General features: G+C 36.9%; 1 protein-coding gene across 1 annotated transcript in view; it reads left to right on the forward strand.

The window, feature by feature from the left end:
- The window catches only part of LOC137299174 (myosin-IIIb-like), a 118600-nt gene that overhangs the window by 48352 nt on the left and 43625 nt on the right, over positions 1-26623 (forward strand). The window contains exons 3-8 of the mRNA XM_067831731.1: positions 19331-19489; positions 20535-20707; positions 20980-21084; positions 21591-21690; positions 23093-23169; positions 24370-24515. Of these exons, the coding sequence (XP_067687832.1) occupies positions 19331-19489; positions 20535-20707; positions 20980-21084; positions 21591-21690; positions 23093-23169; positions 24370-24515 (760 nt within the window). The remainder of the gene's footprint in view (positions 1-19330; positions 19490-20534; positions 20708-20979; positions 21085-21590; positions 21691-23092; positions 23170-24369; positions 24516-26623) is intronic.

Raw genomic sequence — 26623 nt, forward strand, 5'->3', positions numbered from 1 at the left:
ATGATTAATCAGAGGTCAACACATGTAAGAATGTGATCAGGTCATTGTTCAAAATGCTATGGTTTAATGTATTGGTATAATTTCCTGTGTGTTTTGCCACTGAGTGAGATAGTTGAGTTTGATGCCATTTTTTTTAACATTCCAACAATGCCATGAAAGGAGCTTTACACATTGTATCCATGTGGGGATTGATCCTGTGCTTTCGGTCTGACAAATGAACGCTTTAACAACTGGGCTAACCTACCACCCCTTTGTCTGAGAAAAACAGTACCAAACAAATCCCCTATCATGCAATCCTATAAGGTATTTGAATGTCTTGGGACCATCTTATGATGGGAGCCCAAGGATTTGACATGCTAATAACCTTTGATGTCAAACCAATTTCTTGACATGAAATAATTAACTGGTTTGTGTTGACTTGAGAATTACAAAATATTTCATTTGTATGCTAAAATTAGTATTGTGATAAATGCATTGCATATTCCATGATATAATGTGTAAGGAGCAGCTGTGTATCAGCTGATCTTGTACTACCCAGTTTGTGATTTATACGATTGCATTTATTGTAATTCTTGTATTAGAGGGGCAGTAGGGTAGCCTAGTGGGTTAAGTGTTGACTTGTCACGCCAAAGGCATGAGTTCGATTCCCCATATGGGTACAACGTGTGAAGTCGATTTCTATTGTGTGCTGCCATATTATTGCTGGATTTTTGCTGGAATATTGATAAAAGTGGCATAAAACCATATTCACTCTCTCACTCATTTGTGTATTAGTCTTGTATGAAATATGTACAACTTTCAACTTATGTAAACCCTACACATTAAGTTGTTTTTAAGTTTAACCTACAATGAACTAATGTACTGTTAAGCCATCATCAGGTAGTTGTTTGTTTAAAAATGTGTAAAACAATGAAAAAAATGTTTATTATGCAGAAGGAAAATCTTAGAAAGCAATAAGTCCAGATATTATAATTTGTGTTGACTGTTCCACAGCTAATGTGTCCGTCTCTCACCTGAACACCTGGGAATATGTAAATACCAAACTAAATCTACCTGTAAGGGTGTATATACCTTGTACTTTCTCACCTGTATTTGCATAGTTGCACAGTCTCCCATATGAGGTCACAAGACAAGTGTAGCTTACATTAGACTGAAATGTGAAGCATCTTTACTTGCAGGTAAGTCATGTATTCCGTAACATGACACTGTGTGTCAACAGACATTTATAGTGTATTTAAGGGCAAATGGTACATACATTGAGATTATATTACAGGCACATGTGAGATATGTAAAGGAACTCATTTCTTCTTCTTGTTCAAAACATTAAAAATACTCAAAACACTTTTTATACAACCACTCAAGACGGTCTGTCTTTTAAAGAAACCATGAACATGAAAGAAAAAACAGATCAGAGACACACTTCCCTTTCTTATTTTTTTCACTTTCAACGGCCCCCATTTTCACTGCCGAAATAAGTGTCCGCATAAACCCCCTCCCTGTCACGAGAGAGTGGCAAGGATAGCCATAGGCTGCAGATCATGTCCTTAAGATGAGCCTTAAACAATGATCACAGGTTTGTGTGCACCATACTTCTGGTAAGCAATGAGGGTTGGCTTCAGTTTGGTTGTTTCTGCAATACATGGCACTTTAAACAAAAACCTGTTAGTCACTCATGACTGCAGTATTACAGTATTTACTGTATTGTGAGAGGGGGTGTCATGGACTCTGTGTGGAATTATGGGGAAATGTGTGGAAGTATGTTGAAATGTAAGGCAGTATGTCTACAAGGTTGTGAATGTGTTGTATCAATGGTAGTGTCATCATCTGATCTATTGCTATATGTATTCTCTGCTTTCAATTCCATCGTACCACATTATTCCATGAATTAGGAGCTTGCTCATTCTGACATTAAGAGGTATCAAATTGTCAGAACCACCTCTGACTGAAACAGATGGTTTGACAGAAGCATCACTGGAGTTCTAGTGTAATTATGTATCAGACATTGTCAGTAATTTTATATCATTGTATTATATCATTGTATTCTTGACCAGTTCCAAATTCAGCATAAATGTGACTCTTAATTCTATTTTAGTATTTGTTGCACTTACTGTAAAGTACATGTTATACATAAACATTGTTTATGTAAATGTTAATTCTATCCAATTATGTCTTGCTCTGTGTAAAGTACATGCTATATTTTACTCTGTATATGAAACTCTTTATATCTGTCTTAATATTTGTGGCACTCTTTGTAAAATACATGCTACATATACCCGAATTAGTATTTATTTCGCTCAGTGCAATTCAGATGTTACATGTACAATGCATATATGTAACTCTTAGTTCTCTAAAATACATGTATTGCCTATTTCACATGCCCCCTGGCATACAGACACTGAAACGTAAGTTTCAAAAAGGGCATACAAACATACAAGACAAGTAACATACATATCTTTGAAGAACATGTATACCTCCCTTGTAGTGGTATGTGCTCTGGCTGCTTTGTGAAAAGAGGGACAACTTCTAATGTTATTGATTAGTTCTTTACTGAACCTTCCCGAGTTGGATAAGTGCCTGCTGAGTTGGAAGTAATGGTATTAGACTTTCAGTACGCCCCCATAGTGTTATTGTTGTATGGCTGGAAATTCAATAAGGAAGTTCAACATAAGGGAAATGACATGAAGAAGTTTTACGTCAAGGTTGTCATTTTTCAGTTTCATTTTTTGTTTAAAATGTAGATTGAATTAGAGTTAGAGTAAGAGGGGTTTTATTTCATAGTGTTGTGCCTTTTCATGTTTGTTTTGTCCTTTTCTTGACTTGTGTTTGGAAAATGGTCAGGATATGGCAATCAGCATGTGCGTCTCTCTCTGAAGTACATTTTTCATTTCTAGAGAACTCAGTAACCATTGAATATTTCTTGCTGAAACTTCGTATACAGAACAGATTATGTTGAACTGGTGCCTGTTTGATTATTTCTTTTTATTGATTCCTCTCAGTTTATTGTCTTACTTCCATGATTAAAAGTTGGACTTTACTGAAAATGAGGTGCTCATTTCCGGAGCATAGCTCGAAAACTGTTGAGTATTTCTGGCTGAAACTTGCTGTGCAGATAAACCTGGTGTTAGATGCTAGTAAGGGGCAGTGGGGTAGCCTATTGGGTAAATTATTCACTTAGTCATCATGCGGAAGAATGGGGTTTGATGCCCAACATGTCTAGTGTCCCCTACTGTGATCACTCACTCACTCACTCACTCACTCACTCACTCACTCACTCACTCACTCACTCACTCACTCACTCACTCACTCACTCACTCATGTCTTACTAGTTATTCAAACACATCTTCATGCAAGGTGTCTGGCTTATCAGATAATTAGGTAACATGTAAGTACAGAACTGGCAGTCTGGGCACCTACTCTCAAAGCTGTTGTAGTGAGTGATATGACTGCCATCAGTCCATGCTGCAGTATTGTAGTTATGACAGTCAAAGCACTTTGCAAAATTTTATTTTTACTTTTTTCAAAAATGTTTACAGTGGCCATAAAAAAGGTGTCACTCTCAGATGGGTAAGTGTATTAATGACCTGAAATGCTCCAACAATTGATGTCAAAAGATCATAGAGTTACGTTCATTCAGGGTGTAATCCATGGTGAATAGTACTGTGGGTTTCAGTACTATCCATAGTATGACTTTGTAGACCTGATATTGTTTGGAGGCACTGCTCACAACATAAATCCTTTTTGAAGATACGAAATATGTGTTATTGAACGTTGATGTGATATTTGTCGGTTGATGTGTAGGTGGCCGAAAACAGTGGCATATACCGTCACAGACTGGTATGTCGAAGTGGAAGGAACTAGCATAAATACTTTGAATCATCTGAGGATGTCACAACAAAGATGATGACAAGAGTAATGAGCATTGACCAAACATTTACTTTGACACAGTAAAGTTCAAGGCAATGGTGGACTGTCAATTGGGATTAATCCCTGGATTAGTCCTGTGTCATATTATTAAGTTTCAGTTTTTGTCTGTGCAAACAGTATTCCAGTTGTGATATGGCGAGGTTGTTTCCCCAGGTACTCTGGGTTAGAAGTCTGTGTTTGTCTTTGAGTCATTGTATAAGAATGAAGATTTTTTATGGATATCAACTTCTTTATGAGAGAACACAACGTTTCGGAGTTAATGCTTACTCCTTCATCAGGTGTAAGCATTAACTCCGAAACGTTGTGTTCTCTCATAAAGAAGTTGATATCCATAAAAAATCTTCATTCTTATGTATTTTCACTTCTAAATGACATTCAAAGACCCAGTCATTGTATAGATCAAATAGACAGGTTTGGTTTGCTACTGGGTTGATAGCTTACCCAGTAACATGGACTTTGTCATTGCAGGTTAGTCAGGTCCAAACTCAGGTATTTGTTGCAGCTGTCATATGCTGTAGCTATTGCAGAATGTAGTGTTATGCTTCAGATGGCCCCATGGTATCATTTGGAATAATGGTTATGCTAACAATGTGTAAAATGTAATCATCCTTAAACGTAATAAAAATGATGATAACAATGACATTGAGGTTCTTGAGAAGGATGAGGAAGTTGGTATTCAAGTATAAAACAAATTATCAAAAGCCAACATCTCCTTTATTGCATTATGAACTCACCTGATGAAGATGCAAGGAAAATCCCATAATGTTTGTCTTGTGCAGCAATGATACTGTCACCCAAAACTTTACTTTGTTCCTGTGTTTTATTTGAATGATGAAGATGAGGAAGAGGAGGACGATGACGATGATGACAATGATGACAATGATGACGACGATGATGACAATAATGGCATTTATAAATAACATCTTTGACAGGCAGTGTACTCTGTGAAAATAGTATACATGCCAACAGATATTTCTTAGAAATGGCTCACAAATCTGTAAAGTTGACAAGTGTCATTAGTCGTAGCAATTGTCCATTTGTACGTATACTAACGTTAAATGTCATTTCCCCTCACCTTCGTGAGCTACAAGATTTAACGTGGAGTATTCTTTAGACAGACAATGTTGTTATTAGAAATACCATGTGGTTAAGGTTTGTAGACATTCATTAGATGCAAGGTAACCTGCACATGCTGACTATTTGTCGAGTTAATTGATATCAGTGCCTGACACTTGCCAGCCAGCTGGAATACAAGCTTGTTAGGCTGGGTGATGGGTGTTCGCTACAGTTGTCCAAAATAACAGCCTCACTTGGAGTACAGTATAGCCAAGACTGGACAAACATTGTACAGCAAGGTATTTGAACTGTGAGATGGGTGTGATGTCTAGTAGTGAAGTGGGACACATTGTTAGAGATTAGATACCAGTTACAGGCTCATGGAGGTGACGAGCTCAAGAGGCTGTGTCATCACTGTGATTGCCTCACTGTCACTTCAGATTAAACGGAATTTAGTGGATAAATGCTATTTTTGAGAACAATTTACTTTTTTATCTCCCTGGAAGTGGAAGGGTAGCCAAATAGTTAAAATATTTGCTTGTCTCATTGAAGACCCAGGTTTGATTCCCCACAGGGCTACAATGTGTGAAGCCTATTTCTGGTGTCAACCGCTGTGATATTGCTGGAGTATTGTACAAACAGTTTAAAATCATACTCACTGTAAGTGGAAGCTTTTTAATGCTAAGTGTTTAATACTATTAATGTATGTAAACAATTTTTTTTTGTTTCATGATATTGATTCTAATATGGTTGGGGCAGTTTGAAGTAAACTGGGTGTTCCTAATCACCTGACAATGTTTCATTTTGCGTCGAGCATCCTCGTAAATCAGTCACGGTTCCTGGCCAAACCATGGACAATAGAGTTTTATCTTTTACTGTTGGTACTTTCCGATTATTGGTATTTTTGAGTCAGTAATACCATTGATCATGACTTTACTTTAATCATCATATATCATTTTAAAAATTGAGATGTACTGTTATTAAATGAATGTATTTAGGAATGCTGTTTGGAAAGAAACTCCTTGTGCAAAACCACCAAATGTATTATATTATGAATATATTGCCGTAATTCCATTGCATTTTATTGGGTGTGCTTTTCGCATTCATACTTCCTTAATTGCAAGACCATATCAATGTCAATTCTAAGAGTCAAAGGATTTTTAAACATTTGTCAATATAGTCACCTTCCCTTTTAAAAACCCCGTCAAAACTGAGCATTATTTAGTAGGTCTTCAAGAAAGTCAGAATTGAGGATGTACGATGGTTATCCTCTGCCTGTTGCATGGTGCTGCTTGGTGATCTGGGGCTCCTTTCACAATGTATTAAGGTAATCGTAAGTCGCTAAGGTAATTTTAAGTCATTAAGGTAATCGTAAGTCATTAAGGTAATCGTAAGTCATTAAGGTAATCGTAAGTCATTAAGGTTCTCATAAGTCACTAAGGTAATCGTAAGTCACTAAGGTAATCGTACGTCACTAAGTTAACTATAGTGCAGTGTGAAAGAATGGGACTGAGGTTAACTTTAGAAATGATTGCTTTGTGTAGGAGCCTCAAGTCTGCTAGTTCACTGGTTCTTGTTGGCAAGTGTATCAGACTGGTATAGTGCAGCATCAGGACTATCCCTTATATCATGAAGAATGGCTGCGTACCTGCTTATGTCCACCTGCTTATGACTTGAACTGTATTTGATACTTTCATTTATATAAACATTAGACTTTTTGACAATATCCCAGTGTTAGGGGTTTTCGATGGTATAAGACAAAAATATAATTTTTATCTTTAATATCATTTTAAGTTTTGATTTTGCTAACCTTGAGTGAGAAAGGTATATTCATCTATTTCACAAAAAAGTATCATGTGTTTCCAACAAAAATAGCTTTCATAACATCGTATCGGCGAAACTGCAGTCGCTTGTCACATCCGGGTATTTTTGTATGTGTTTTCGACGGTGAGCCATACTTTTCCCTCTGCACTGCGAGAGAGTGTTTTGATCACGTGGCTTCCTGTTTCATACATAACCTGTCACTAGCAGACGACTGATCTTGTTGAATTTTGCTCGCTATTTTTTGTTATACAGGCAATTGATTTTGCATCTGAAGTGGTATTAACGATCGAGGGTAAATATTTTTGTTTATTTGCTCTTTACATAACTTAATTTCATGATTTCAATCATCAATAAAACGTCTCATGACAGGAACTGGCATCCACCCTACTGATGACACTGTTTGTGCACTCCGATTGTGCACATACTTCCTCGATATAGCGCTAGCAATGCAATCATCGAAATCACCAGAACGTCGAATTTGGCTGGCCTTGGGATATAGTCTTTGTTTTCTTAACAAATTGTATTTGCAGAATTTCAGCCTTTTTCTGTTTTGTAAGCGATTTTTAAAAATTATTTTTATTGAATATTCATCATGTTGTGCAGGTTCCATACATATTGTGTTTTGGTATTCTGCTGGTATTGGAGAATCTGTTTCTGTATAGTTTTCTATAGTAATATATATATTTTCTTACACCGCTATGTTATCAAGTTCATGTCGACTGATGCTGAAAAGAATCTTATGCTACATTCATGTTATGAATTGACTTGTAGCAAGACCACCTAGAACCACATTGCTACCATAGCCTTCTGCAGAAAAGGGATTATGGGATAGCGATAGTGATTAGAATGTTTGGAGTCAGCTGCCTGTAAAACGTTGCTCGCTCGCTCACTCACTCACTCTATAATACACTCATCCTACATCACATATTGTCAAGTCTAACGATGTGGAAAGATGGATTTGCTAGAGAAAATATTTTAAACCAAATATCAATATTATTGAAGTTATACAAGAAACCTTGCAATGATTCAGTCTATTAAATGTTTTTTCTTTTCATTGATGGTTTTGTGCTATCCAGAAATCAATTATGTGCTCGATGTCAGAAAAAGGTTAGGAACAGAGTTCCACAGTAGTGGAAAATGGCTGCATAATGATCAGCTCTAAAGCGTTGCTCTATCACCTCAGTTTCGTAATGGCAATCAATCGTTAAATTGGAAGCACGTTAAATTGGAGTCAACTATGCATTTGATCAGTCGAAGACTAAAGCGAGAATGGTGAGGATCTCAAATTGTTCTCATTATCGCTAGTCACGGAAAGTTCAAATAGGGCAGAGACACGACAATAGGTGTAGCCTGTCTGTCCGATCGACTGTAGGCAAGACGAAAATTTATGGTGCTGTTTTGCATGCAAGTGGGCTTTGAATTCTTGATTTATCAGTAATCTATACAAGCAGTGGTCTTCTTTAAACTGCATGTAGAGATACTGCAACTGATATCAAATCATGTTTAAAGAGGATCCTGGTTCAGGAAATTGGTAGCTCTACAAGTTTGATTCAGATTGTTCAAACATAAATTCCTTGTCGTTATGTTCTATGGGAGTTAATGGCTACTTTTTTATGGCACTGTTACCAAGTGTCAGTTTCACACAAGCACCTAGTGTACCCCTAGATGCAGATGGGCAATAAAAGGAATTCAGTTTGGGCTAGGTGTGAAACAATACGAGTCGCAGTATCATGATACGAGGCTCAGGATATATAGTACATAGATTTATAACTCTTGAATTTCTATGCATACAATAGATTACATTACAAGTTATAGTGATGTAAAAACATTAATAGTATTAGAAACATTTCAAGAACCAGTTTATATAGTATTTCCAGGCTGGTTGCAAATGGTGTAGTTGGCCATAAGTGAGTCATCTTTAGTGAAATTTACATAGACTTACATGTTAATTGACTGCGTCTGGAATCATTTTCATAAATTGAATAGATGTCATTTTATTCTGATATGTTGCAAACATCTTGGAAATCATCTTCAGCTATGTGTACATAATTTTCTTTCATCTTTCCATTGATTAGTTATTGAATGACACCTGATTATGCAAAATCAAGTACAATTTTTAATCTATCCCATTGACAGAAGTCCTGATTTGTATGTCTAATATGTATTGTTTGAATAATTTTCTTTAAAATCATCAGAAAATTGAATGGAAATTATGTGTATGCAGCTAAGATGATTTCCCAACTGGTAGATAAGTAGACAATTCAACCTAAACTAAATTCATCAAAATATTTCTTGCAAGAAATAACAAACATGCCAGTCTATGGGACTTACACTAATGAAGATTTACTCATGGCCAACTGCTGTAGAAGTATCTGCACAGAATAAGCCTTCCTTAAAATATCACATTTGAAATTTGCAAAATATGATTCATGGATGTAATTCACCAGCAAATAGAGAGTGACGATAAACTTCTGAAACAAGAGTACCTATCAGGATATAAATTGTATCACACACATATCATCAGGATATGCATTGCATTGTGACTACTGGCATCTGTCTGGTTCAGACAACATAAACAAACATAGAGGGTACATCAACTCATGCCATCCTTGTGATCGGTGAACAACTTGTATTATCCCTCAGTGATATTGTCTTGAGGGCATGACATTGTCATAAAAATTTAAATGTTACTAACTTTTTTAATGTTATATCAGTATTATTTATGAGAAAAATACATTCGGGTGGTGTTCTAAATGTTTGGGAAGTGCAGGAGGTTGTTGACATAAGCAGCCTCACCGAGGTTGCGTTGAGATGGTGATAATTTATACGATATGGGTGCTGGTCCCAGGTGCTGCAGCCTAATCCTTGCGACCCCACTATCAACATGTCTGTGTTGGAATGGCCATGAATGGAATACGTATGTCAATACAGTTCGGGTTTACCTTATGCTTTCACCATAGAGGTTCATGTGTACTTCTACACTCTGCTGTCTTGGTATTGATATTTCTAGGAGATTTTCCTTTCCTTAGAGCAGTTGCCAGGCAACAAGAATAGAATTTGAAGTGTCTGGATAGGAATTGTCCTGACTGTTTCCTGCAGGAATGTTTAAGTTTGGACATTTGCTGTGTCGTGCTGTGAACATGGAGCAAGGTTTTGTCAATGTTTTCCAAGTGAAATCAATTCGCTGTGTTTTCTGTCAAATTGTCTGATAGACTCCTCTCCATGTAGCTCCGAGTGTGAGAAAGCCTGTGTGTATCTTGGCTTCTGAAGACACGGACATGCCTGTGAGTTAATTACATTGAAGACTGTGAAGCTTCACTGCTGTAATGATACCCAAGGGATTTTAATTCTGCTCCGTGATCAGATTCACATCTCGTTTATTTTGTTGTGGTCTGTGATGTATCTTGGGCTTGTGTTTGCGGACTAGCTATCTCAGCTGATGTTTTCTGTCGATGTTTGTGTTTGGTTCCATCACAAACAACAGGCGAGGAAGGGAGGCTTGGTGGCAGGCAGCAGGTACAGGGTCAAAGGTGAGACAAGGCAGTATTCATTGTAGACTGATGTGACACTGTGTGTTTGGAGTGGGGAGGCTGGGCTGTGAGGGTGTAGTTGAGAAGGTGGGAGTAGTGTTATAGGTGTGGAGTATGGTTGTGTGGTTGTAAACTTGTAAGGGTTTGGTTGTGAGGGGGTATGGTTGTATAGGTTGGGATAAGGTTGTGAGGGTGGGCTAGGGTAATATAATGGGGATATTGATGTGAGAGTGGGCTAGGGTAATATAATGGGGATATGGATGTGAGGGTGGTCGAGGGTAATATAATGGGGGTATGGGTATGAGGGTGGGCTAGGGTAATGTAATGGGGATATTCGTGTGAGAGTGGGCTAGGGTAATATAATGGGGGTAGGGTTGTGAGAGTGGGCTAGGGTAACGTGATGGGGTAGGGTTGTGAGGGTGGGCTAGGTTTATGAGTGTGCATTTGGTATTATTTGCCAGGTTTTGAGGATGTGTATGTATATGTATATATGACAAATATTTTTGTGTATTGGGATATATACTTACAGGATGTTGAAGTGAATGCAGGCATTTATCTTGTGATTTTGTTGTTGGTGCACATAAGTAATGTGATATTGTTATTAGTTGTATAAATGATGTGATATCATTGTTGGTGGTTATAAATGATGTGATATTATTGTTAGTGTGTATAAATGTTAGGATGTTATTGTTAGTGGGTATGAATGATGGGATATTATTGTTAGTGGGTATAAATGATGGGATATTGCCGTTAGTGGTTATAAATGATAGGATATTGTTTTTAGTTGATATGAATGATGTGATATTGTTGGTGGATACAAGAGATGTGATATTGTTGTTAGTGGTTATAAATGATATGATATTGTTGTTAATTGGTATAAACGATGTGATATTGTTGTTGGTGGGTATAAATGATGGGATGTTGTTAGATGACATGTAAGTGATTTTTATGTGGGTATATATATATATATATATATATATGTTGTAATTGTGTTTTGAATAGATGTGATTTATCAGTCTGAATTTGATTTGTAAATCTATTCTTCAGTTATAGACTGAGGTAGTTAATCTGCCATCTGAATGTAAGGTGACAAACATGATCAATAGCCACTTCCAAGCCTGATCTGAGGTAGATAAACTAAATTGCCCATGCCGTAAATATTCTTTGACTGGCAATATTCGGCTCTACCATGAAACATGTCAAAAGGTTGTTGAAAATGTGATTGATTTAATTCCGATTCAAGGAGTGTTTCAGCTGTTGCAAAGTCAATCACGTTTTGTTGAAGTGGCTCATGATCCAGCTCATTTGACTGGATTGGTGGCTGCACATGAGACAGTATTCATTTTTCTATGAATATGTTATTATGCGGAAAAATAATGCGTTCATATGTATGATGCCAGACTCCACACCAGGTCTGCTTGCACAACACATTCTTACCTCATATAACCCAAGCTGCATGTTACATGCGCTAGGATTCTAGTCACATCACTTATCCCACATCTTGTGGTCATTTTATCTGACAGTTCCTTGGTAGAGTTGTGTCCCTTAGTTTTGATCTGCTGATCCTGGGTTCGAGCTCCAGATTGTTCTGTCTGCACTTTACATGTATAAACAGTTTGTCACAGAGTAGTGAACACATACCCTCTGTTTAGATGAGTCGTTGATATTCATGCAGAGCCTGTATGAAGGTTGTCGGATATACCTAAATTCTGACTGATAAGTTAGAGGTTTCAAATCGTTATACCCTCCTCTGTTTAGATGAGTCTTTGATATTCATGCAGAGCCTGTATGATATAATTAACTGTCAGATAACTAAATTCTGACTGAGAAGTTAGAGGTTTCAAATCATTATAACCACCTCTGATGAAATAGCAGATTGTCAGCTGCGTCACCCTTAAAGCTGACAATAATCATTGTCAGATGTCAGGTTGAGATGTTCATATGTCCATGTAGGGATAAATTCCCAAATACAGAAATATTGATTTTGCAATGTTCAAAGTAAGCGTCGAAAAATATTTTGGGAAGAAAATCTCTGTGTCCCAAGCTTTAGTGAAAGAGAAGTCCGAACTATGCTGTCAGTGATTCAGATTTCAAATCTGATATATATCAAACTTTTACTTTTTTTTTCAAATTAACAATGACAAAGTGTCCAAATGAAACTGGGGCAGTGGGATAGTCTAGTGGTTAAAACATTTACATGGTTCAGTTGTCCACATGGGTATAATGTATGGAGCCCATTTCTGGTGGTCCCTGCCATTTATTGCTGGAATACTGCTAAAAGTGGCATTTAACCCAACTCACTCACTCACATTCACCAAATAAAGCATCAAACATAGGGAAAGAATTATTTCCCTTATGGACAAGACTCTGCTGGTTTTCTTTCCAGATTTGGTTCATTTATGGTTCTGTGGTTTCCGGTGCTTAACATATGTTAGCAGGTTTCACAAATTAGTAATCGTGTACAACAATCAGTGCTGGTGGTTTTCATCCCACTTAAGATGAAGACCCTTTGAAGATCAGAGTTACAATTTGTCTTTGGCAGCCCATGCTTGTCATCAGAAGAAATTAACAGGATCGGGTAGAGAGGCTCGCTGATTTCATAGACACATATCATTGTATCATAGTGGTGTAGATTGATGCTTATTTACAGCCATGTAGCTGGAATATTGCTGAGTGCAGTATTAAACAGCCCAACCAAACTGACATGCTGTGGTGAATGTAGCTCTTCCGGCATTGATCTCTATCCAAATGAATATAAGAATATCACTAATGGTCATCGATCAGTTGTCACCCATGTGTTATGTTTTGTTTTATGTATCAAAGAAGAAAACTTCTTGCGAGGTACAATGCTGAACCATTGTCAAAAATCTGTATCAAAATGAAGCACTCACAAAACAAAAGAAGTTTTTATTCATATGGTATGTTCAACAGGGGTCAGACGGTACACTCTTGTCATGTTATGACACAAGACTTTCGGTTCGGTACGTTTTGGTTCAGTACATAAGAGCAAATAAGCAAGCAAATAAATATCTAGACTTTGACAAAATGATTTTGAGACATTATAGAAAAGGTTTAAAAAGATTAATAAAATGATGGTAAAACAAAAATGATGAAGATTTGGATTGCATTTCAGTATGCTGAACCAATGGCAATTTTGTAATTTTGTTTTGTATGAAATTTTCTGAGACGTTAGCTATTCGTTTCACTTAGATACATCATCACAAGACATAAGTTGTGGACTGCATTGATCTTTCTCTGTGTCTCACTGTGTTCTGTGTTGTAATTATCTACTTTTCACTATCTGGCTTCTGGGTCTTTGTTTCTCAGCAAAGGAACCCTTAGCATTGATATTTGGTAATATAGGAATTGATCAGGGCGGCGCCGGAGGGCCGTTACTACATACATCCAGACAGCGTCGGTCCCCATCCTGCGTAGTTCCACGCCCATTGATGTTGTCAACAATGGCTAATTTGCTGATGCTCCTAGAATTGATTTCATGGGAAGAATACTTATGGTTAAATAAGGATGTTCTTAAGTAAACATTTTGGCAGGGAGGAAGGTGAGGATTGTCTGTGATGTATTGACACCGGTAATGCTTTGACATATTTTATTGCATGTTTTCCTGTAGGATTTTCACATCATGGTATGTGTTCCTGGTACCTCAGATTTGTTACAGCTTACTAAAACTGGGATTAGATGGACAGACTTTTTGAGGTGATTAAAAGTAAATCATGCTCATGCTCTCAACCTCTAGTTTGCAACCAGACTTGTATTGGCTGCCATGGCTGGAATATTGCTGTTTGTAACATCTCCCCAGAGGGCTTGTCTAGACTTGTTAGGTTAGTGTGTAAAGATGCTAATGTGTAAAGATGCTAATGACATGTAGGGTGAGTGAGTATGGTTTCAGGTCACTTTTAGCAATATCTCGGCTGAGGGTGGGGAATCAAACCTGGGTCTTCAGCATAATGTGCAGATGCTTTAACCACTTGGCTACCCCAGTGCTGTATGAAGAGAGCACAACATGTTAAACTGGCAACCCTACTAATTCTTCTGAGAGAATTTTTTGAGGATGGAGTAAATAGAATAGGAAATCATGATATTTCTTTGAAAATATGTTGATAATGATACAACTTGTTTGTATTTTCTTCTTTAAAGACTCAGTATCAGACAATTGCCACAAAATGTTGGCCAATATTGTATATAGTGGGGCTTGTGCACTCATGTTAGCTTCCTGCTGATGCAGTAAAACACCTATTATCCCTTACGACTAGCCTGAAATCGAAACTTTGAGGTAAACAGCTTCCAAACAGAGAACACTTGCCTGTTATGGAATGTAAACAATTCCTCTGTACATCGAAAACTGTCAAATGCACCATTGTCAGAGTTTGCCAAAGCACTCCAAGGGACATAACTCTGTGGGTTGTGAATGAAATGTTAAGGTTAATCAAGCAGACTGAACGAGAACTGATTTAATGGAACGTTACATAAATTCATCAATCCATTTAATTTAATATTGTAATCTAAGGGCATAATTGTTTTTTTCGTAACATTTAATCATATGGTAGCCTCCCTGATGGGCTGATAGTATTATTGAGAGAAATGCATTATTGATTTTCAGATAAGTATGGTGTGAAATAGTGCCTTTAAAGGCCAGATCCATGTGTTCAAAGGGCACTGGTAACAGCATTAGATTGCATACTATCATCTAAAAACAATATTTGTTATTTCTTTTCACCTTGCCATTATGTTGACACAAATTCATGGAACAAGTTAGAAAAAAATGCATGGTTGATAATGAGAAATATTTCACAAGACCTTTTTCCATTCAGTAAATGTGCTAGTGATTTGTTGCAGTGACAATTTTGTTGTGCAATATTTGATCAATATTCTGATGGGACACCATTGCTTCACATACTGCAATCTTGGACGTTCTTGAGGACGGGTGGATGCTTCGAACTTTAAGCTACCCGACAGCCCTTTCACTGAAGAGATAGTCTTGTGAGTGATTCAGTGGTCTGATGTTGCCAATTTCTTCATACGGATGCATAGACAAACACATGGACAGAAAGACAGATGTGTTTCATTTTGACCTCACCACTATACAAAAGGGAAAACATGCGCCCATGTACAACATGAATCTCTCATCACCATGCGGTTTACACAGTAACCATACTTAGAACCAAGATACAAAAAGATGGAATGTCCTTGATCAAAATAAAAACGAACACAGATTATATTTGACAGTGATTCATAAGACAAGTTCCTATGCCGAAAAGAATTTGACAACACAACTACCTAAAGTAGAAAATTATACAAAATATGTAATAGCTACAAATTAATATATGTATCCAAATGGTTACCATGTTGTTATTACAATCTTTTTGTGTAAATGTTATCAGCCTCATTTTCCCATTTTCTGGTGTCCCCCGCCGTTATATCACTGGAATATTGCTAAACAGCGGAGTAAAATTAAACACACTCACTCACTCAGCCTCAATGTCATACATTTCTAATTCCTGACAGTAATTTGGAAAGAAATGATCATTAGCTTCATTTATGAACATCTAAGTATTTGTTGATGAGCATCCTTTATCACCAAAGTAGACGAGCGTGCATATCTGCAATTAAATATCTGCCCTGCTAATGTGAAGGATGTACTTATTTCAGGCTCAGCCACTAATATCATTAAGTCATGTGAGGACCTAGCACGATCAATGGAAGTGCTTTAGCAATGTGCACACACAGGACCATATAGGTATTGATTTGTGATAATGGGCTGTCAGTCGGGAATGATTTGAGCGCCCTCTTCAAGCCATGTATTCCTGTATGCAGACTGATTTGTTGTTTTGGTGTGACTTTGTATATCAAGTTGTCGTCAATAAAACAGTTTACTGTTGTATATTTCTGTGAAATTGAAATTGATTACCGTTCATTTAATTTATATCATGCCCACCATATGATCCAGTTGATTACCATCTGACACTGATTTAATTGAATTCTATTTTTGTGATTTAATTCTATTTTTGTGATTTTTGTTCCTTTTTGATTTGGTGTTGATTTGATTGATTTGATATATATTTATTGAGGGTGATTGGGCCAATCAATATTCAGTATCCTGTGTGTGCTGATTTGCTGTCTGCTAAGGATGCAATCATCAATTGGATTTGGATGGTGTAAAGAGGGTTTTCTCAACCTAATGTAATGCTTTTGATATTCTTCAGTGCCATGGTGTACAAACCAGTTTTCTTATCAAATTCATACACTGCTATTGGACTTGGCTGGTAGGTGATATGGGTAGCTTGGTCATGGAAAGCTGTGCACTTCAGTCGTGTCCCTTGGGTGTTGCTGGAACCAGTGATGTATGGTTTGAACCCCAGATCACTTTGAGTATGTTTTCAAGTTTGTGGCACTCACTCACTCACTCACTCACTGACTCACTCACTCACTCACTCACTCACTCACTCACTCACTCACTGACTCACTCACTCACTCACTCACTGACTCACTCACTCACTGACTCACTCACTCACTCACTGACTGACTCACTCACTCACTCACTCACGCACTCACTCACTCACTGTTAGAGTGTATTGCCAGCATACTTTCAGAGGTGATTGTCTGTGTACTTCCCATGGCCTTTTGTCTAATAGTAGACAAACCCATTCCATTCTGAAAATCCTGAGCTCCGTTTGTTATTATGGAGCTTCAGTTAAGACAAGATTATTATAAGCTGTATATATTCACATAAGGAAGGTGTAATATTTGCATGTTGCCTTTGGGATGCTTGAAATTATATGGTCAAGAGTGTTCGTATGAGCAAGGTGCTTCATATAGGGCTAGGTTTTTGCCAGTTGATTATTTTTCGAGTTTGATTCAAGTCATTCATTTATAACTAGTTAAACACAAACAATTTCATGCTTGGCTATGTATCTATGTCATGACCAGCAAGGAAAACAGCCCGTTTAATGTGTAAAATATTAGATATGTTTTGTCTTTGTTTTTGTATTCATAAAAAAACCCCATTATTTCATCATGAATATTCCCAGTATTTTCATAAATTCTGACATTATCAAGATTACTTTATAATGACTGTACTCTCTATGACTGCATGGTAATTCAAACAATCATAAAAACCTTTCCCTTGAGTTGCAAGAAATATACAAATAAACTTTTCAACTTTTAGATATGATATAATTTCAAAATGGTTTACAGATGGAATTCTAAATTACAGATGGATATTTGAATATCACCACCTATCAATGAAATTGAAATAAACCCGAGCTTAATGGCTTTCACATGGTGACAGATGGTTATAGTAGAATGTCTTATTTATTGTGGTTTAAGTGTAATAGCAGACAGTATCTGTGTGATCGGTACATTTCATGTCCAGGATTACTGTATATTGATGCATTTAAGGTGAGTTTTCCTACCTAGATCTGTGGGCAGAAGGTACCACATTTTTCCAACTAGTGATATCAATGGGTAACTGTTTGCTGAATAAACAAACGCCTTATAGTTAGATGAAACTCAACCTAGTAAGACATTTCGCAATTACATTGCAGGAAATAGATTTAACTTACTTCAGAAATTAAATGAAAAGAGCGTTTTACTGTTACCACAGCACACAAAATGGCAGCATGTCCTGGAGTTCTACATGGCCAAGTATTGTTTAAGACAATATTGTGACACAAATATATTTAAAAGAGATACTAAATGACCTTCCATGTAAAACCCAGTGTATGAAACATGTTAATGATTTGGTATCAAATGAGAGAAAGTAAGTTTCATACTATATCTTTCATGAGTTTAGCAAAAATGGTATTTCACAGAAGCGAGCTTTGTATTCTGTTTAATACTCTAGAAACATAAATTGATAGAAACTGCCTACAGTATGATGACTCGATCATGCACGAATCAAGCAAGGTCTAATATGACTGCAACAGAAGCATTAGTATTGAGGCATACAGTCTTAACTGTAACCATTATTACGTCATATGTCTAGTGGTATGACACTAGTGTAATAATTCTGTAAAACTATTACACTGCAGGATCTTCCATGGTGAGTAACAATACAAATTTAGGGATCATGTAAACTCTGATGATGTGCTTTGATCTGGGCTGGCTATATAAATTAGTATTGATTTTGAAGGTTTGTTCAAGGTGGTCACCTTATGTGTGGGGTCACTTTATGACAGAATGTGGTGATATATGGCACATTTTAATGTTGCTTTACATTCTTTTTTTTCAGTTTTCACAAAAGGCCACTGTGACCTGACTTTTGATTTTTTGTTTTACTGATCAAGATGTCACATGAAGTATGTATATCCTCCATGACCTGGAAGGGATTTTCACCTTCATATCACAGGTCAAGGTCACTATGTAGGTCAGGATCATAAAAGGTGTTATTGTGATTACTCAAGAAGCATTTAACTTGGATAATGTAGGTGAACACAGCTTGGTTCATGTGTTACAGTTTTGCCACTAACCTTGTATGACCAGAGGTCTTATAATCTATTATATGGTCTCTGGTATGACTCATGTGAGTGTTGGGGTTTGTGTAGATATATTATGTTGGTTTTCTATGAAGCACACATGTGCAGGTTTTTGGCATCTTGGTATGAATCATGCTCATTTTGACTTATTCCTAACTCTTGGTCAAGGTCAAGGTCAAGGTCACATTTTGGATTGTAATAATATTACATCTTGAAAGACCAATTTTATCAGAGTATCAGCGTGTGTTCAATGAACGTTTGCATTAACTAAAACCATGAGGTTGATCAGAGGCCATATAATTTAATATTATGCGGTTTCTGGTTTGATCATGATCATAGTATACAGGGAATTGAGGTCATTGCAGTGGTCTTACAATTTGATTGTTTTGAGTTTCTTCTAGACCTTTTAATAATGGTATTAATAATGAATTGCACGTCATGGACCTGTCCAGTTTAAGGGGACATGTGTGGATGTGTAGTGACCTGACTGTGCCATTCTTGCAGGTGGCTATGAGGCCGCAACAATGCTGAAGATGTACACACAATACAGCCAGATCATCAACTTCTCTGAGCTCCCGGACCCGGCGGAGGAATGGGAGCTGGAGGACTTGATCGGGGAGGGAACGTATGGAGAGGTGTACATGGCCAAGAACAAGAAGACAAGTAAGGACCACTGTGTTGTGTTTTGTGTGTTTGTAGTTTAACATCACAATAAGAAATATCTCAGATTTATGATGTTGGTCAAGTCTGGACCACTAAATCCAATGATCAAAACCATGAGCATATGTTAGTTGTTGTAACAAGCTGCACTAGGCAACAATATTCCATGTATATGATGATGGTTGGTTAATAACCAGTCTGGACCAGATAATCTAGTGATTGCCATCATGACCATTGATCCAAACAGCTGGGATATGATGTACCAACCATACCAGTCATCCTTACCACCCAATCTTGTTGGTCACCTCTATGACAAACGTTTATAGTATGTTATTAATAATTTTTTACTTTGTAATACTTAAGCAGTCAGTTTGACAGGAAAGTCCAGAAATGATATAAGAGTTTGAAAACGTACATAAAAGCGATATTTTGAGGAAGAAATATTTGTTTCAGTTGTTTGTAAATTCTATATACAGAAATTCAGCTATGTGCCAAACAATTATGTTGATTCTCATGACAGCAATGTGTTAACTGAACTGAAAGTATAGCATCTGATAGGTGATCTTCAGTAGATTGTAGGTGTATTTTCTGGATGTACTAAGAAGCAAGATAGAAACTGATGAGGGGGTAAGGTTTTCAGCTGCTTTTAGCAATATGCCACCATTATGATAGTGGGGGACACCAGAAATGGGTTTCATACATTGTACACATGTGGGTAATTTAATCTGGATTTTAGCATAAAGATGGAACACTTTAGCCACTGGGTTAAGTCACTGGAATGATGAAAGAAATGATGGTCAGGTTTGATTTGAGATTAATTTTCAAAAGAATGATCCTTAAATAGTTTTCAAAAGCCTGGTTTAATCAAATATAGCGTGTTCACATCTGTTATGTTTGAAATTTATGGTTGTTTACACTGAAAATTATATAGAGTGATCTAGCCTTTTTTCCTTTTTTCTACCACTTCATTCTACAAATTTAACACAAATTATAATCGCCCTCAGTTCATGTAATGAAATATACCTAACAGTGTTTGCTATTCCTTCAGATGTCAAGGCTGCAGCAAAGGTAATGGAGTCCATCCATGAGGTCCTGGAAGAGGTAGAGGAGGAGTTCCAGGTCCTCCGAGACCTCAGTTCACATCCCAACATCCCGGATTTCTTCGGGATGTATCTCAAGCGGGATGGAAACTCTGAGGACCAGATTTGGCTTGTGATGGAGGTAGGTGTGAACACTTTGTCGGAGCTTGTAGACATGTAGAATGAAAGGCTGCTCCAGAAGAGGTGGCCTGCAAATAATCGAATCATCAATTTCTCTATGTTTTCAGATCCACAAGGACAACTGCAGCTTAAGAAGAATGTGTCATAGTTATTAACGTCTCAATTGGCTCTGTACTGCTGTTTTGTCTGAAAGTGGAAAAGTTTCATGAAGACTTTTTTTAATTATATCCTAGTAGTCCTCCCTTGATATTTGTCAATATTGTCTGTTTTCAGATGTGTGGTGGTGGAACTGTCACAGACCTGAGTCGGGCTCTCATCAAGGACAATAAGAGACTGGAAGAAGGACTCATAGGCCACATACTCAGGGAGACATTGAAGGTAGGCATCGGTTCAATGTGTCTCCTCATCCTTTGAACTTTTGTCCTTGGAGGCTGAAGATAGGATCTCTTCAATTCCTGTGTTTCCTTTGTTCTGTAGGTGACACCAAAGATAGGGATTTGTTCATTAAGCGATTCTGTGTCCTCTGTGTATGTCTATTTTGAGTTTGTGTATGTGTGTGCTTTTGCTGAAATGGCATGTGTGCGTGCTTATTCTGGTTTGGCATGTGTGTGTATGTATTCTGATTTCTTACATGTATGCTTATTGTGATTTTGCATATGTGTGTGCTTATTGTGATTTTGCGTGTGTGTGTGCATATTCTGATTTTGCATGTGTGTGTGTTGTAATATATCGTGTGTGTCAAGAAGTTGACGTGTCATTCCAATTGTTCCTCTAATGCCTCTAAAACAGAATGCCTCTAAAGCAGTTGTTTGTGTTTATTCTGATTTGGCACGCATGTGTTTGCTTATATTGTTGTTGTTCACAATTCTGAATATCTCCTTCAGGCTCTGAACTATCTCCACTGCAACAACGTCATGCACAGAGACATCAAAGGTCACAACATACTCATCACAGAGTCCGGGGAGATTAAACTAGTGGACTTTGGTATGGACACAATATACTTGGCCAGACATTTTGTTTTGCTTATGGAATGTCTTTGGGTGTAAATTATGAAAATGCCGTTAGCAACTATAATGGACATCATTTCCCATTTTTTTCGTCTGACCTTTTTTTCTGTATTTCTGTTTTTGTCAAAAGGGATGATGGATAAGATGTACTATTATTAAAATTAGTCCTTTCATGTTGCTTTAAAATGTGACAGGAATATAAATAATTTTAAATCAAAACAAGAGGAAAGTTTTGAAATGTTCACTATAGTGGGAACAAAGCTACACACTGATTGTTTAGTCCTACTGAACAGTAATTAAATGGACATTGTGTGGGTTAAGAAACTTAGGGAGAGAAAAAGGTCATTTTTTGTTTAACCATTGTCTTCAAAGTTATTGGTTGGACTGGATTCATATTTGGGGACAGCCTCCTTTGTCTAAAGGAGAAGTACACTTAAAAAATAGCTTGTAAATGTGTATTTAACCAATTATTATAAAAGTATTGATCAAAATTTATTCATAATTTGGATAACAGTTTCTTTGTCAAAAGGAGAAGTACAGTTTGACTTTAATTTTCTAATTTTTGAAAGAGTGTCATCAATTTACTTGTTTTGAACTATTTTTGTTGAACCAATTGAACTTTTAGACCCTTGCATAGATTGTTGTCTAATTTAGGGATCACCCTCCCTATCTATGAGAGACTTGCAGTGCAAAATTATATTTTGATGTTTTATATTTTTCGAAAATTATCACAACTCTTGAATCTAAATAGGTGTGATGAGCCTTGGCTTGTTGATGTTTTTGGTATTGACATTAATAAAATAAAAATGCCCATTAATCTGTAACTTATCATATGTTATTGTACAATCCTGAATTTTAGAGTGATATATATCTAAATCACAAAATACCAAGAAAATGTACATGGAACCATCATGCTATGTATGTACTTACAAACTGACATTGTTATTTATGCATGTAAGTTAAATTTGTTCGTTTGGATGATTTTTGTGGAAGGAATGTCATCAGTGCCTTGGTTATTCTAATGTTAAAATTCAATGATTGTGAATGAAGAATCTTCAGGCAAGAGAACTGTTGAGTGAGTTAGTGAGTTTAGTTTTACCCTGGACTGAGCAACATTCCAGCTGTATGGCAGTGGTCTGTAAATAATTGAGTCTAGACCAGACAATCCAGTGATCAACAGAATGAGCATCAATTTGGAGAATTGGAAACCAATGACATTTGTCAACCAAGTCAGCAAGCCTGACCACCCAATCCTGTTTGTCACCTCTTACAACAAGCATAGTCGCCTTTTGTTGCAAGCATGGGTTGCTGAAGAGCTGCGCTACCCGATATTCATAGGTCTGAGAAATGGTGTTATATGTCTGATTGTTTGTGTATAGGTGTGTCTGGACATCTGGATCGAGCACTTGGGCGACGAAAAACACACGTTGGAACTCCATACTGGATGGCCCCTGAGGTGCGTATCTCCTTGATGTTAGTGATGGTTCCCTGAGTGTTAAATACTGATGCTGCAAGTGATTAGTTATGTGTTAATATCCAGTGTGATGATGTAGCAGTTAGCTTGACAATCTTTTAATGAGCAAAAACATCTGAGATATGGTGACATGCCTTCAACAGGGATACCAGGTCTGACAGTCCATTGATTCAGTTGCCTCCTACGACAGCATGGGATGCTGAGGACTTCTTTCCTCACCCGAAATCTCTGACAGTCATGTCTGGGGCTGCATCAGATTAGTAACTTGCATTGCAAGGTTGTTCAGTGGACGTGTGCGTTACATACACCTGTTTATCCAGTGTGTTAAATCTCCATATTTGGCTTAAAAACATGTTGTAGTTCCGATTACCAGCCCACCCTTGAATTCTGGTGCTCACACTATTTTTTTTAAGTGGAAAAAATAAAATAAGTGTTCAGTTACCATTGTTTTTTCCTGGTACTGACGAACATCTGTCATTCTGATAGAGAAAGGTGACATGATGGCTGCAAGCTTGACTGAATAGACAATTACACATTGACGAATGTGCTATTAGTTTGTACTTTACTTCTTCAAAAAATGTACAAAAAAATCCTACCTACCATTTTCAAGGTGTAATTGGAACTGAAACACTTTTTTTATTTGGCCTTAGGATAAATAATGAATAACTTGGAGGGTTAATGTTTTGAACCTGATTTGGATACATGATGTTTGGGACAGATGCCCAATGATATTACAGTGTTCTGGTATTGCTGAATCAACCAACAACAATACTACCAGTGGCTGACTCAAATTTTTGCATACAATCATAAAATGAACTGTAAATAAATGTTTTTTTATCTTGAACTCCTTGCCCATATTTACACAAGGGAAACATCTGTTCATAACATTTGTATATTAATTTTTACATCACTAAAGCACACTGTCAGGTTGTTCAGGGAAGGTCTTTATCTTTATTGTAAATCTATGCTACATTTTTATCAGTGATGCGATGAGCAAGATAAAACTTTGCGTGCTGGGAAATGGATAGATTGTGACATGCTGTGATGCAGTTATGGTGGCAGCTAGGTCCATGGTATATATCTGAATCAAATTGAGATTTGATGAACTGGATGGTTCTAGGCATATTCCTTAGATGTGTGTACATGTCCGTAGATTAATGCAGTTTGTACGTTATCGTCTAGGTGATAGCGTGTGAGCAGCAGATTGAGTACTCATACGACATCCGCTGTGACGTATGGTCCCTTGGGATTACTGCCATCGAGCTGGCTGATGGAGCACCCCCTCTATCGGACATTGACCCACGGAGAGCCCTTTTTAAGATTGCCAGGTGAGATCATAATTAATCATGCTTATGCCTTATGCCTTATCTGAATTTCTATTTCTGTATTTCCAAGTGTGAGATTGTTTTTGCCCGTTTATTGTTTAGTGCCACAATATTCCAGCTATATGATGGCAAGTTTTAAATCTTTGAGTCTGGATCAGGCAATCCAGTGGTCAACAGCATGAGCATTGGCTACACCATTAATTGACCTACACCTGTTCTCATCATCACCTTTTATGACATGCATGGGCAAATTCTAACATGGATCTTCACAGGTGTATGAGATGGAATGATTGTATTATTAAGAGATCAGTCTTCTGTAGAGAACAAATATGGAATGCATGTTTTATAAAGAGAATCGCAATATTCATGAAGTCTCTTGTCACATGAAATGCATTTAGCAGTATTTAGTTTTGTTTTCATTATTGAGTTCAGAAATATACATTCTTACAAGGCTGAATGAATGACCAGTACAGTATACGACAGGTCAAGCAATATTGTTGCCTGGAATATGTGTCAAGAGAAATGAATATCAGATTGGGTTACTCAAGATATATTTCTTATTGATGTCAACATTTCAGCTACATTAAACCATCCCCTGAAACAGGGTGAGATTTTAGACATGCTTCAAACATATATTGTGTATGCTTTTATGTTACTTCATCAGTTCAAACCATAATCATGGACAGACATTACATTGACGTAATGTAGACGTTATAATACATTATCTAGGCATTATGTATACATTATCTAGACATTATGTATACATTATCTAGGCATTATGTATACATTATCTAGGCATTATGTATACATTATCTGGACAGTATGTATACATTATCTGGACAATATGTATACACTATCTGGACATTAAATATACATTATATAGACAATGTATAGACACTATATTGGCATTATATGGACATTAAAGAGACATTACATGGACAATATATAGGCATTATATAGATATTATATAGACATTATGTTAATATGGACATTATAATAGATATTTTATGGACATTATATGGACATAATATGGACATTTTATAGACATGTGGACATCATATGGACATTACATGGACATGGACCTGTGCCTGTAGCCTTGTTGAATGAGCTGGTGATGTCCCTGAGGTCCTCATTATACTTATAAGGAGACAAAAATATCCTAATAATGTCAGTGATAATCAGTATTCAAATACTCTGGAACGTTCATTAAAGAAACTGAAGTGCATTGATGACTCCAAAATTATGTTTCATCATTATTTTGATAACTGAATGAAATTGATATCCTACTTGGTATAATGCAGATTTGAAACCCTACAGTTCTGTGAATAGTAAACTTACAGTGAAACAAGGATATGACATTTAGGTGAGGGACCACTTATAGAAAAAAAAATAAGCAAATTTATGAGTTAAATTCAAATCCATGAATATGTAATGTATAGGTAGGTAATGCATGCTTGGTGTCTGTGATTATACCCCATCATAATCCCAGTGATTATAATCTGATCATTTTGTGAAACTGAGGCGTGTTGTATATTAAATCTGCTTATGGTGTATCTGCTTCATATGAACGAAAGCAGAGGGGTGGCTTAGTGCTTATCATGCCCAAAACCTTGATTTGATGTGTGAAGGTCATGATATTGCTGGTATAAGGAATAATACTCAAAGCAGAGTCAAACCTTACTCACACCCACCCACTCCCCAACTCATACCCACATGTAAGCATGTTGTGTTTATGACCTGCCTATTACCTGCATGTTTACTGGTATAGTGGAAACAAGGAGCTGATTTATATGAGATATACATTGAAATAACTATGGTGTAAGTGTCTTAAGCTTGAGTGATAGCCTGGTAAGCTTGAGTGATAGTACCTCAAATTGTTTTCTACTTTTAACTGACTGATATCAGTTTTCTTTGTGGGCGTTGGGCATTGTGGTTATAGCATTATTCGCCATGTAAAAAACCTGCCTTTTCACCATGTCAGAAGTCCATTTCCTCAGGTTTGCTGGAATGTTGCTAAAAGTGGTGTAAAACTCAACTTACTCACTTACTTATTTTGTTGATATGTTCAGTTGGATTGGCAATGTAAATTGAGTCAAGGCTCTTTTGAACCT

This window comes from Haliotis asinina, chromosome 10 (genome assembly GCF_037392515.1).
Source record: "Haliotis asinina isolate JCU_RB_2024 chromosome 10, JCU_Hal_asi_v2, whole genome shotgun sequence".
NCBI classification, from domain to species: Eukaryota; Metazoa; Mollusca; class Gastropoda; order Lepetellida; family Haliotidae; genus Haliotis; species Haliotis asinina.